The sequence below is a fragment of the Diospyros lotus genome, chromosome 10 (genome assembly GCF_014633365.1).
Source record: "Diospyros lotus cultivar Yz01 chromosome 10, ASM1463336v1, whole genome shotgun sequence".
NCBI lineage: Eukaryota > Viridiplantae > Streptophyta > Magnoliopsida > Ericales > Ebenaceae > Diospyros > Diospyros lotus.
In genome coordinates, this window is record NC_068347.1 from 782,751 (window position 1) to 797,300 (window position 14,550).

The 14,550-nt window shown below is 34.1% G+C and overlaps 2 protein-coding genes across 2 annotated transcripts; both read left to right on the forward strand.

The window, feature by feature from the left end:
- Nucleotides 1-54: 54 nt before the first annotated feature.
- Nucleotides 55-1,095, forward strand: LOC127811738 (RING finger protein mug145-like). Its single transcript, XM_052351892.1, has 2 exons — nucleotides 55-341; nucleotides 452-1,095. Exons 1-2 carry the CDS (start codon nucleotides 228-230, stop codon nucleotides 836-838), a joined length of 501 nt encoding a protein of 166 aa, XP_052207852.1. The 5' UTR covers nucleotides 55-227; the 3' UTR covers nucleotides 839-1,095.
- An 11,871-nt stretch (nucleotides 1,096-12,966) lies between these two features.
- LOC127811764 (uncharacterized) lies at nucleotides 12,967-13,759 on the forward strand. The gene is made up of 2 exons (XM_052351933.1): nucleotides 12,967-13,112; nucleotides 13,399-13,759. Exons 1-2 carry the CDS (start codon nucleotides 12,967-12,969, stop codon nucleotides 13,757-13,759), a joined length of 507 nt encoding a protein of 168 aa, XP_052207893.1.
- The last annotated feature ends 791 nt before the right edge of the window (nucleotides 13,760-14,550 follow it).

Sequence of the window (14,550 nt, forward strand, 5' to 3'; positions counted from 1 at the left end):
AGTGGTAATTTCACACAAGGACATAGTGGAATAATAATTGTATTCTTTTCTTCGTCTCCGCCGAGAACCCACGAAAGAATATAATTCCTTTTCTTTACCAACTACGAAGATACCATATTCTCTCGCTGATCGATCGATCGATCGAATGGAACCTCTCAGATCAATGTCCTCTTTATTCCTTCATTCACAAGAGCCCTGACTCCGGCAACCGGCAACGAACATCGTTCATGACCACACCCGCCGCCGCCGCGGCCAGTAACCAGCGGCTGGCCGGACCTTCTTTCTCAAGCGACTGGCACAACGTCTATTCCAGACGAGCTGCGGGGATTAGTCCTCAGCTGGTTAGTATTCTATTCAATTCGCATCGTTTTGTGAATTGTTCTGTGTCAATCAGAGCTGAATTGATGTAAGACGAGTAATTAGTAAGCTATATTGTCGATGTGATTCCCAGAATACCTTCAGAAATTCGTCGGAAAGAATGGGAGCAGCCACGGGACCTCGTCCGACGACGGCTGCTGTTATAGTCCTTGACGACGAGAAGAAGCCGCTGACTGGGAAAAAAAGGCTGAGGAAAGGGATTTATAGTCCAGGGCCGAAATGGAAATGGAGGCTGCGACTGTATTATAGACGTGATCCGAGTAACGGTTACGGAGAGGAGGAGGAACTCGTGGGAGACGAAGAGGGCTGCAACTGCGGCGCCATTTGCTTGGAGAAGTTCGAGCCGAGAGAGGAGGTGACGGTTACTCCGTGCGACCATCTTTTTCACGAAGAATGCATTATGCCGTGGCTCAAGAGCAACAGTCGATGCCCGGTTTGTCGGTTTTCTGTCCCTTTATGAACTCACCGTGAAGTCGAAAATCTTAAACACTTAACTAGACTCGACCTATGGGACCACCCCGTTGCGAAGCAAGCTTTACAAGTTTGTTAAGTAATTTGACTCTCGTGTACGTAGTAGCTAATTAAAAGTGATTATATATATATATATCTAGAAGGATAAAAATTCTGAGAATATATATATATTGTTTTGGGTCATTGTTTGAGACGATAGTTGTTGAAAATATATACCGCAGTAGATGTATTTATATCACAAAATCCAAACCAGCACAGAAGGAATTAATGTACCAATACAGCAGAAGGAAATAAACTGATATACATCAGTAATGGTCTATGCAATGTGATAAACAATTAACAGTAAACCACAGCGAGTAAAGTAACAGCAAACCAAGAATACTGCAGTAACCCAACTAAGTGGAAACAGCCGAGGTGAAGGATCTGCAACCAGGAACAGCGACCAAGAGAACAGCGATTGAAGCGCGCCGGAGGCGTTGTCCTGAAGACAGACTCGCCAATGCACCGGTTACAGACAGGCTGCGACGACCGTCTTAGCAGGATACGACGATCAATCCGGCGAATCGTAATCCCAAGTGCAAGAGAGAGGTATACATCCTCTTGAATTCTCCCTTGCACCTTCGATGTAAGACACCACACACACTTACAGTACAGTGACACTTCAGAAAACTAGACGAGTTACAAACGTGAGATGAAATTTTGATAAAAATCATCTCTTGAATTAGGATTTGATATTTTAAATTTAAGTTAGGTGCCACTCAGCTCTCAATTATTTAAATGGCTGTCCATCATAAAATTTATAGTTTAAGAATATGAGAATTGACAATCTTGGAACATTCTATTAACGATCACTAAAGTTTCTTCTTCTTAAACTATATATATATATATATGTATATACATGCCTTCAAGTATCCTAATGTAAAGATCCCTAGTCCCTCTTGTTTTGGAAGGAGAAATTATAGAAAAATCATTCAATCTTTGAGTATTTTAATGTAGAATTGATAAGAGAAAGATTCTAGATATCATTGGGTCTCACTTAGAAGCCATTGATTTAACTAACTAAGCCTCTTTTGTAAACAAGGGGAACAATAGTTTCGGGATTTATTCCCTAATTTCTTAGTAAATGAATACATTCAAAGAAAATAGCATTTAGAGATTCTCTTTACCAATTGTTAATGCTTAAAGCATGAAAGGCTGCTCTAAAAGTGCATTGGGTATATTTCATGTAAATTAATTATATGTTATGCAAAATATATTTAAATCAAAATTATTTTTAAATTTTTACATAAATACTTTTTTTGAAAATCATAAACTCCAGAAGGTTTAACAAAGCTAGTTCTAGGTGTATATATGTGGTTCCTTGTTAAATAATATGGTTTTATTTATAGTTAGTAAAAAAAGTATGGTTTTAACTTTGACCTCATAATAAAAAATGATTGTGATATTCAGAAATTTTGGAAAAAAAATATTAAAAATTAATTTAAATTAGACCTGAAAGAGGGTTCGGCTATAATAGACAATTATCAAGATTCGAGAGGAATTAAAGACGAACAAAGTTGAATTTATAAAGAAATTATCAAGATTTTAGAGGAATTAAAAATGAACAAAGATGAATTTATAAAGAAATAGGGCCCAAACATAATTTTTAAAAGTGGAAATTGCAAAAACTAACCAAGTCTAAAAAAAAAAAAAAATCGTTTTTAGCCACTTTTTGAAAAAAAACAAAAAAATATTTTTAACCACTCAAATAAATTAATTGCATTCTATAGTCACTTCACCAGTTTTGACTTTATCAATTAATTTTGTAAGTATATCATTTTTTTTTAACTTCTAACTCAAGTAATTTTGATCATGTCACATTTTCAGTTAAGTACAGTTTTTGAAAAAAAAAAAAAAAGTGAGTATAGAGTGTAATTAGTTTATTTGAGTGGCTAAAAAGGATTTTTTTCAAAAAAGTAATGAGCAAGGGTATCTTCCTCTAGGATGACTTATTCTAGGTGCTTGTAGTAATTGAACAAGGACAGGGTGAAAAAGGTAGATCTATTTGAGAATGGAACCATTGCTATCATTGAGGTTGTTTCTCCTGAATTGGGAAATCGGGTTCAACAAGTTCAGGTGCAACTAATCGAGAGCTACTCTAGAAGTTCAGGGAGAAAAACATCGAATTTACTACCCACAATGCTCAAGAGGACTCAAGTTCTCTATTATCAACTTGATTGGCAATCTAGCATTCCCACTAATTTTGATTGGCAATCTAGCATTCCCACTAACTTTGACAGATGACCTATTCCTTCTCTCAAGGCGGTCATCTAGGGTAATATAGGAGGTCCTGGTGGACTTGGGTTTCCCCTTGGCTTTGGTCAAGGGTAATAAGAGGTCCCGTTGGCTTTGGTCAATGGTAATGACTTATTATCGTTGCTAGCCAAGGAGACATTCTCCTCGATAATCACCTAACCCTCAAGAATGTTCTTTATATCCCTAAGTTATTTGTTAATCTTATATCTATTCAAAAATTTATTGCACTACAAGAAAATCATAATTTACTGACGGGGGTCCACCCGTCACTAATTTGTGACGACTTTAGTGACGGAAATCCGTCACAAAAAACATGGCAGAAAATTTAGTGACGGGACTGCCATGCCCGTCACTGATCAGTGACGAGACTGGCACACCCATCACTAATTTAAGTTTAAAACCCCCTTCCCGGACAGCCATCTCCCCCTTCCCCTCTCTGGTTCTCACTCTTTCTCGCCCTCTTCCCCCTATTCCGACGCCATTTCTCTATTCCCCCTTGGTTTTCTTGATTTTTCTACAATTGTTGTCTCCCACCGGTATTGTTACTGCTCCGGTGCCATTGCTGCCACTCTTTCAGCCAATGAGGTAATTATTTTGTGTTGTTTAGTTTTAGTTATTTTGTATTAGTTTAGTTTAATGATTATTTTGTGTTAGTTTAGTTGTAGTTATTTTATTTTAGTTTACTTATAGTTATTTTGTATTAGTTTAGTTTAATGGTTATTTGTGTTTTTTTATTTTTAATTGAAAAACATTTACTTTTAATTAAAATATACTACTGTAATTTTAAATAAAATACATATAAAATGTTGATGTAATACTGTAATTTTTAATAGTTTACTTTTAAATGTAATATAGTTTACTTTTATTATTATAAATAAAATATACACATTAAAAATACAAAAAATTCTATTTGACATAAAACATTAAAAATAATAAATAAAATTTCAATTCAAATATTTAGAATTAATATTATAAATTAGATAAATATTTATTTTATTTAATTTTAAAATTAATTTTAATATTTTATTTTTTATTTTTTATTATTTAAAACGATCTGTGACGGGTATTCCCCTCACAGATCTGTGACAGGGCTCTGTACCCCGTCACAAATCTGTGACAGGAAAGATGTCCCGTCACAGATCTGCAACGGGTGACCCGTCACAAATTTGCGACGGGAAAGCTTGCCCGTCACAGATCTGTGACAGGATTGCTCAACCCCGTCACTAAAATTCAGTGACGCCCTTTTTGTGACGGATTTTTACCTCGTCACTAAAAATTTAGTGACGGATTTTCTCTTTTTAGTGACGGATTTTTCCGTCACTAACTACAAGAAAAATCAGTTTTAGTGACGGGTTTTGTGACAGGGATGCTCCCCTCACTAATTTGTGACAGGTTTAGTGATGGAAAGCCGTCACTAAAGTGGTTTAGTGACGGTCAGAAATTATCGTCACAATTTTGTGACGAGATATTTATTTTCGTCTCAAATCAGTGACGGGATGGTGTATCCCGTCACAAAATAGTGCTGCGACGGGATCGACGTCCCGTCGCAGAGCTGCGACGGGACTGACGCGTCCCGTCGCAATCTCACCTTTAAAAATCCCCCCCTCCTTCCCCTTCCCCACTCTCCACACTTAACGCTCCCCCCTCTCATTCTCTCACTATCTCGCCCTCCCTCCCATTCTCTCATTGTCTCGCCCCCCCATTCTCTCACTGTCCGATTTTCATCTTCTTCACATTCCTTGGTTCTTCTTCTTCTTCAGTTAATTTCGGTGCTCTCAAGTAAGTATTTTATGTTTTTTTATTTTCTTTTAGCTTTAATTATATTCTGTTAGTTTAATTATAATTTATTTGTGTTAATTTATTTGTAATTATTTTATTTTTATGTTAGTTTAGTTGTAGTTATTTTATTTTTGTGTTAGTTTAGTTATTTTATTTTTGTGTTAGTTTAGTAGTTTATTTTTATATTAATTAGTTTAGTTTTAGTTTAATTGTTTATATTATTTGTAATGCTTAAAAATTAAAATGTAAATAACTATAATTAAATAATTAAACTACAACTAATTAATTATTTAGTTATTTTGATATGTTATTGGACTAGCAAACCCGTGCATGTGTAAATAATGTTTATTTTTTTATTTTTAAGTTTAGATATATTTTTAATGAAAAATATTGTAATTTTAAATAAAATACATAAAAAATTATATACTAAAAATAAATTTACTATTTAAGAAAGCATATATTTTATTGTCATAAGAAAATATTTAAGTGTATACATTAAAAAATTAAAAAAAATCTATTAAAAATATAAAATAATTCTATTTAAAAAATAAAAAATAATAAATAATAAATAAAATTTTAATTAAAAATTTTAAAACTAACATATGAAATAAATTAGATAATTATTTTTAAAATTAAAAAGTATAGATTAATATTATTATTTAAAATAAAACACTAAAATTGAAAAATAATATGAGAAATTAATTAGATAAATATTTAAATTAAAATATATAAGAAATGCAATATTAAAAATAAAATACAATAAAAAAGTAAACACTAAAAATACACTACCGAATATATTTTCTTAAAAATTAAGGACTAAAAATACAAAATAAAATTTTACCATGAAAAATTATTAGTTTTTATAACAATAAATTTAACCTTAATATTTTTAATAACTCAACGAAAATATAATAAAAAATGTAACAAATCAAAATTTGAATAATTGTTTTAGTAAAGGAAATAAAAGTTTAAATTGCGTTAGTTTTATTTAATAGTTAATTTATTTTTGTGTTTAGTATGTATGTTGAGTTTAATGATTATTTTATTTAAATTAGTTTAGGTTTTATTTTAATTGTTTATATTATTTGTAATATTTAGAAATTAAAATGTGAATTTTATTAATTGTTTATAAATTATTTCTGTAGTTATTTTGTTATGTAATTATATTAATAATATTTATTTTTTTGTTTTTAACTTAAAACAGATTTTTAATTTAAAATATTGTAATTTTAAATAAAATACGTTAAAAATAAAATACTAAAAGTAAATACAATATTTATGAAAACATATATTTTGTTGCCATAAGATTAAGTATAGACATTAAAAATTAATTTTTTTTTGTTTAAAAAATTAAAAAAAATAAATAAAATTAAAATTAGAATATTTAAAATAATGTACGAAATAAATTAGATAATTATTTTAAAAATTAAAATGAATTTAAAAGGTATAAAATTTAATTTTTTATTTAAATTAAACACTAAAAATTAAAAATTACATGAGAAATAAATTAGATAAATATTTAAATTGAAATATTTATTTATTACAATATTAAAAATAAAATACTATTAATGAGTAATATAATTTGTTGTTATAAAATAAAATAAGTACACTAATGGATTTTAAATTTCAAAGTGAGACATTTATAGCTAACTTAGAAAATATATTAGATACATTATTTTAACCATATTGTTCTTAATTACTCAAATCAAAATAAAATAAAAAATGTAACAATTAAAAATTATAATAATTGTTTAAGTATTAAAGGAAATACAAATTTAAATAAGTATTTAAAAAAAATTCAATTCAAACATGTAGAGTTAAGTAAAAATATTAAAATTTATCTTAATTATTTATTATCTTAATTTATAAAAAAGATGCAAAATTTATCTCAATAAATTATTTATTATTATATTTATTTTTTGTTCATATTTATCAATTACTTATGACAGTCTGAAATGATGAAATATAATTTAGTTAGTTTTCAGGATAAAATATCTATTAGGAATCGTGCTTGTTATACAATTTTGAATTAAAAATGGAAGCTCCGTTGCATTGTCGATGGATTGATAATCGGTGTATGCCAAGAAGGGGTGGGATCACTCCTGAATTTTATGCTGGTGTTGATGAGTTTATTCAACTTACATTTTCTCAAGAAAGTTTCATAAGGCTAGGAGTGTTGAAATGTCCTTGTATGAAATGTGAGTGTTTGAAGTTTAAACCAGTTAATGAGGTGAAAAGGGATCTTTGTAAGCATGGGTTTATGAAAGGGTATTATTATTAGACGAACCATGGGGATGAAATGCCAATAATGCCTCAAAATGTTATTGTAAATGAATATTATAGAGAAGATAATTTTAGAGATCAGTTTAATCCGTACGAGCAAATGGTAATGGATGCAGCAGGACCGTCACATGCGCCTGCTACAATGCAAGGAGCGTTTAGCGAAAGTGGTCATCAGTCGTACAATATTGAGGAACCACCTAATGAAAATGCAAAAGCATTTTATGAGATGTTATCTGCTGCACAATCCCCATTATACTCGGGTTGTGATGCAGAGAGTGAACTTTCTACTGCAGTTAGGATGTTGAACATTAAATCTGATTACAACATGCCTGAAGGTTGTTATAATGAAATCATGCAGTTTATGCAACATACAATACCAACTGGTAATCGTGTGCCCGATGACTTTTGTCATACTAAAAAGTTGATTTCTAAGCTTGGACTTGGTTGTCAGAAGATTGATTGTTGTCCAAATAGTTGTATGTTATATTATAAGGATGATCAATTTGAGAGGAGTTGTAAGTTTTGTAGTCATCCTCGTTTTAAGTCTACAAGAAGTGGCACATGAAAATTTAAAGAAATTCCTTTTAAGAGAATGTGGTATTTGCCCCTCATACCAAGATTGCAAAGAATCTATGCTTCAACCATTACTGCTTCGAACATGAGGTGGCACTATGAAAATCGGAGAGAGTTTGGGGTATTGTCTCACCCGTCTGACGGTGAAACATGGAAATATTTTGATCGGACACATCCTGACTTCTCTGCTGATCCTAAAAATGTAAGGCTTGGTTTGTGTGCAGATGAGTTCACTCCATATGGTCAATCGGGTCGCCCGTACTCTTGTTGGCCAGTAATTGTGACTCTATATAATTTGTCTCCTGGATTTGTTTGAAAAGAGAGTTTATGTTTTTAACGGTTATTATTCCGGGTCCTTCAAATCCCAAAAGTAAGATAGACGTATTTTTACAACCATTAATTGATGAATTGAAATTGCTTTGGCACGAAGGAGTGTTGACTTATGACATATCTACAAAGTAAAATTTTATGATGAAAGCAGCTCTGTTGTGGACTGTCAATGATTTTCTTGCATATGGAATGTTATCTGGTTGGATGACATCAGGTAGATTAGCATGCCCGTATTGTATGGAAAACACAAAAGCTTTTAATCTCAAGTACAGTGGGAAAACATCATTTTTTGATTGTCACAGACAATTTTTGCCAATGGATCACCCTTTTTGAAGGAATACAATTGCATTTCGAAAAAATAAAGTTGATAATTCTTGTCCACCTCCTCATTTAAGTGGAGAAAACGTATTTGGTAGAGTATGTAATGTCCCGTCTATCTTAAAACAACAAAATTGTGTTATGATCGGATATGGTGTGCAACACAATTGGACAAAAGGAAGTATTTTTTGGGATTTGCCATATTGGAAAGATAATCTTATCCGACACAATTTAAATGTCATGCACATCGAGAAGAATATTTTTGATAATCTTTTCAATACAATCATGGATGTGAAAGGTAAAACTAAAGATAATAGCAAAGCTAGAATGGACCTGAAAGAATATTACATGCGGAAGGAGTTGGAATTAGTAGAACGTGGTGGGGGTAAATATTGGAAACTTAAAGCTCAATATACTTTCACAAGAGAACAAAAGTTAAGTATTTTGAAATGGATAAAAGAACTTAAACTCCCTGACAGGTATGTATCTAGATTGGGCAGATGTGTTGATATGAAGAATGGAAAATTGTTTGGCTTGAAGAGTCATGATTGTCATGTTCTTATGGAGCGATTACTTCCAACGGCATTTTCAGGATTACCAGATCGAATTTGGAGTCCAATAACTGAATTATGCCAGTTTTTCAAAGAAATATGCTCAACAACGTTAAGAACTGAACATTTGGAAGTTATGGAACAGAACATCCCAATCATTCTATGCAAAATAGAGCGTGTATTTCCGCCTGGATGGTTTAACTCAATGGAACATCTCCCGGTACATTTGGTTTATGAAGCAAAGGTCGGAGGGCCAATCCAATACAGATGGATGTATCCATTTGAACGGTAATAAATTTTATGTTCATATAATTTATTGATTTTGTCGTATAGTTTATTATGTTTTTTTTCATAAATTAAGATAACTTTAAAATGATTTAGGTTTCTCAATACTTTAAAGAAGAAAGTTCGGAATAAGGCTCGCATAGAAGGATCTATTTGTGAGGCATATTTAATTGAGGAGACAGCCACATTTGGTTCATATTATTTTGAATCAAATATTCAATCAAGGAGGACGAGAGCCCCTCGAAATGATGATGGGGGAGTGTAACACCCCGACTCGCCAGGCGTGTCACTATAAGGGTATTCCCGGGATTTCTTTTTTTTTTTCTTTAAGTTAAACACGCGCGGTATTTCAAGAACAATCTTCACGTGCATAAAACAAAACCCCGCGAACCCCAGTCTTGCCCGTTTAACTATCAAGAACAATAATCTTAAACTAAACGAGTCATAATACAACGCAGCGGATACACTAATACCAAAACACCATAGTTCTTACATTGTATTTCCATAGCAAAATACGTAATACAGATCAAATGATAAAATTGCTATATACAACTGTTCATTTATGACCTGAAATGAATGTTAAATCCTCCAAACGTTACAACGACTTAACAAACTAAGCACCATTGGCCCTCAACCGGCCATATCCTTGCCCTCGCAGCAGTTCCTGGCCGGAACATTAAACGTTCTAGGGGCATAGCCCAAGTTAGATGATAAACATCTAAGTGACGGTATAGAAACAGGTTATGCAATGCATGAGAGACACACGAGCATGGCATATTCAAACAAGCGGCAACATGTAAAACATGTCTAACTTGAGATATCACCTTGACATTCTTAATCCCTCGAATGCCCCACTGTAACACCCGTTCACCTGGTCTAATGTTAATCCCTCGAGTGCACCGTCGTGACACCCGTTCACCTGGTTTAACATTGTTCCCTCGAGTGCCCCAGTGTGACATCCGTTCACCTGCTTTAACATTGTCCCAATCTCAAGTAGACCCCAACCCGTCCCATTCAGAAAACAACATTGACACGAATATCAATACCCCGATGATATGAAAATCACACGCCATGCACCGACTCTTTTGTAAGTAAAAACAGTTGATGTAATATATCACATCTATAATATGCGAATGATGACATAAATACATAAATGAAATGCTTTCGCAGTACAACCCAAGTTCCGGAAGGTAAATCCGCTCACTAGAACTGGTCCATTTGCGTGTAACCTAAGTTCGGGAGGGTAACACCGCCCACTCGAACCCACTACACACCTTCCAACATGTTTTTAAGATAAGGTAAAGATAAGATCAGACCACTCACTTCGAATATATTCAGATTGCCTCGATCCTCGTGCAACGCCTCGATTTGCGTGCCAAATCCCAAATGCTTGAACTTATACTCAACCTCGAGCCACAATACTTCCTAAACACCATATTTAATTAAGGAAGCATTAAAATCCATTTTCCTCAATTTTCCATAATTTTCTCTATTTTCTCCCAATTTTCTCCTCGATAATTCCAAAATAATTATTTATTCAACTATTTTCCGAAATATTTCAACACAATAAATCCTAAAATAATTAATTAAAAATACTGGAAGAAGAAATACCCAAAATTCCCATTTCACGCGCCCTCACGCGCCCTGCGCGTGGCTGCGCGTGGAGGCTGGCGCGTGCAGCCGCGCGCGTCGTCTTCTTCCTCAAAACCAGCCGACGACGACCCCTCCGATGACCGATCTGAGCACACCCCTTTCAAGCCCTCGAAGATTCGATCCCATTGGCACCAGTTTGAGGCCGAAAGGCCACCGAAAAATGGCCCAAACGGCCAGTTGCAGGTCGGCGGTGGCGGACCGCCTCCAATTCTCGGCCGAGCTCGAACAACCCTCAAACTCACACCAAAATGCTTCAAATTACTCCCAATCTCTTCTCCTTGATGCAAGGATCAAAAGCCCCTTAATCACTCTCTCAAAAACATCCAAAAACACGATCGATTTTTGAGCTCCAAAATCCGAAACCCTCGACCCCTTTTATACCCAAAAACCGGTCGAAATCCGGCCAATCACCGGCCATAGCTTGGTCACCAAGCATCCTATGGCAGTATACGACCTTCCCCAAGCAAGCCTCGGCCGTCCCATCGCCGGAAATGGCCTCCACGTGCGGTGGCAGTGCGGCAGCCGTTTTCTCCCTTGCGTTCACATTGCAAAATTTTGCTAAATTGCATTTTCACCCCCTGATTTCTTCATTTGACATTTTAGCCCCTACCAATACACCCTTGATCTTTCCAAATATACCACTAAGGACCACAAGTCTTGTACTATTTATTTCATTCTTGAAACTTTCAAAAAATTATCGTTTTGACCTCATTCGGGTAAATTTAGAAAAACTGCACTTATGCCCGATTGATTGATTTGACCTTAAATCCATTCAATTTATCCCGAAATCTCTTAAGGGTTGTTCTACACATTAAATACTAGTCCTTGACGCGCTCCGTTGATCTTCTGGATGTTTCCTACGTCAATTCGGTTTTCTCAGCCCGGTCGACAGCTGTACCAAAAACTGTTCCCGATCCCACTTCTTTCATCACTAAAAATCATAATTCGAATCACTTGTCGATACTGTACAATTTTATTTAGCTATCTAAGGTCCGGGTTACTCCCTCCGACTGATTTGATCGTCTAAAACTGCGTTAATGTGCCATATAGCCTTACTCTTTTGCTAATTCCAGTTATACCCTTCCTTAAAAATCATTTATACTCTTAATAACTTCCCGGGTATTACAGGGAGAATCTTCGCATCCACAAATTTCTATCTTCAATTATCCGGGTCGTGCAGCTGGTCCAATGAAAAAAAGATGGTTGGATGTGAATGAGTTCCAAACAGCAAAGTTATATGTCTTGCTAAATACGCCAGAGGTCGAACCTTATATTGAGTAAGAACCCAAACTTAATTATATTAATATATTTATGACTTCATATTAATAATTTTGTTCATATTATGTTGATATATATATTTTAATGTTTCAGCATGTACACAAACATGTTACGTGAATTATCGTCAGTAATCAGTGACGAAGAATTAAACAAACAAATCGAGGAACATTTTTGTGTTTGGTTCCATAATCATGTAAGTTTGTAAAGTTTAAGATATTTCTTAATTTAATATTAATTATGTATACATAAATTGATGAAAATATTTGGTTAGGTGAATTTGAGTGGCGAAGTTATTGCAAACCCACTAATTCAGAGCATAGGGTAGGGACCAACTCCCAATGTGAAACATTGGCCAATGTATTTCGTCAATGGATACAAATTTCATACTGTTGAATGGAGTCAGAGTAGGTCGACAGAAAATTATGGTGTTTGCGTGTCTGCGTTAGGAGGTGGAGCTTCACATATGAATTATTATGGAAAACTTATAGACATACTTGAGTTAGAATATGCAGGCTTACCAATAAAAAGAGTAATTTTGTTCAAATGTGAATGGTATGATCCAAGTCCACGAGGAACTAAAATTCATGATAAATATGGAATTGTAGACATTCGATCATCAAGAAGATATAGGAAATATGATCCATTCATATTTGCCCAACAAGCTAAACAAGTGTATTACGTGCCTTACCCTGATTACTGTCGTGAAAAAAATGGTTGGATGGTTGTAATTAAAACAAAGGCACGAGGTACAATAAATGCTCCTGAAGCTAACATGGAAGAGCCTTTTCAAGAGGATGAAATATTGCAACAGCCTGTAATTGATGTAAATATTGACCTTGGAGGCACTTTACAAGATGATAATGTGCTAGTAGAGGAAGTTGATGTCTCCAATATTGTTGAGGAAGAAGAAAATGATATGTATGAAGAATATGTTTCAGAAGAAGACGAGGAAGATATATTATCTGATGACAGAGATAGTGACCAGGAAGACATTGATGAATATATAGAAGAAGATGACTGACAGTTTTATGGTTTTTTTTTTTTTTGTGCATGCTAATTAATAACCTTTATATTTTTAAAATATGAATATTTATAATTTGTGTACCTGTACTTTTAGTATGATGACTTTGATGTTAATATAATTTTTTTTCATATATATATAATTATCGAAATAGATGTCAAAATATTCAACACCTTTGGGTAGGGGAAGAGGTAGAAGTAGAACATCTTATAGGACCACACCTTCTCCAAATGTCAATTCTGGTTCGCAATATTCTTCTCCTGACTCCACACCTGTTGTTCAATCCACACAATTCAATCTCCAGTCACCACCCCCACCACCACCCTCACAACCTTTTGCTCCCATGCTTCATCAATTTCCATATCCTGGAACCACGATGCCGCCATGGGGTTATTATGGTGTTCCACCTACTTTCTACCCACCAGATGTTGTACCACCGAGTGGCCAATATGTTGGGGGAACTTCTCATATGCCAGACAGACATTCCCCATACACATTCATGCCGACACCGCAAGGACTCAATTCATCATCTGCTTCTACATAACACTCTGAGCTCATTCCAACTGACCCGGTTGGCATCAGCCGAGGAGACGGTCGAAAATACTTATCTTGCGATGAACAGTGTAATCAGTGAGTATCGTATTTATTATTTTAAACTTATTACTTGCAAATGAATATATATATATATTTTGTGTTTGACAATTTTATCCCTGAGAGTGGCCCACTAAGCAAATTGGGAAAGATTTGGAGGACACGATATACTGAACCATGGATTCATTGGGATAAAGTGCCAGAAATAATACGAAAGATGTGGCTTGAAGAATTTAACGTAAGTTAATATATAATTCTTTATTAATATAAGTTTGTATTTAAATTCTTATATATATATATGTTTCTTAACTTAATGTAGAAGACGTATTTCTAGCAACCCGAGGAGAATGATCGCATATGGCTCACATGGAATAAGTCTGGTAGACGAAGTTTTAGGAGCCATTTGCATCGAATTAGAAATGGGGAAAACGAAGCAATGTGGATGGATCCCGACGTGCGTAAGGCACTTGATGCAAAGTGGGCAGAAGAAAGCAACAAAAAAATTGCCACACAAAATAAAAAAAATCATGCTTCCGAGACCGGTGGGTCGCTCCACACTGGCGGGTCCATTCCATTCTCCTTGACTCGAAAAAGGCTGGTAATTACTTATGCTAAGTTATATATATTTTTTAATTTATTTAAATTATAAGTTTACTATATTATTTACTATATTATTTATTAATTTCTTATACAGACAACTGAATTGAATCGTGAGCCCAATGAGTTTGAATTCTTCAAGAGAAC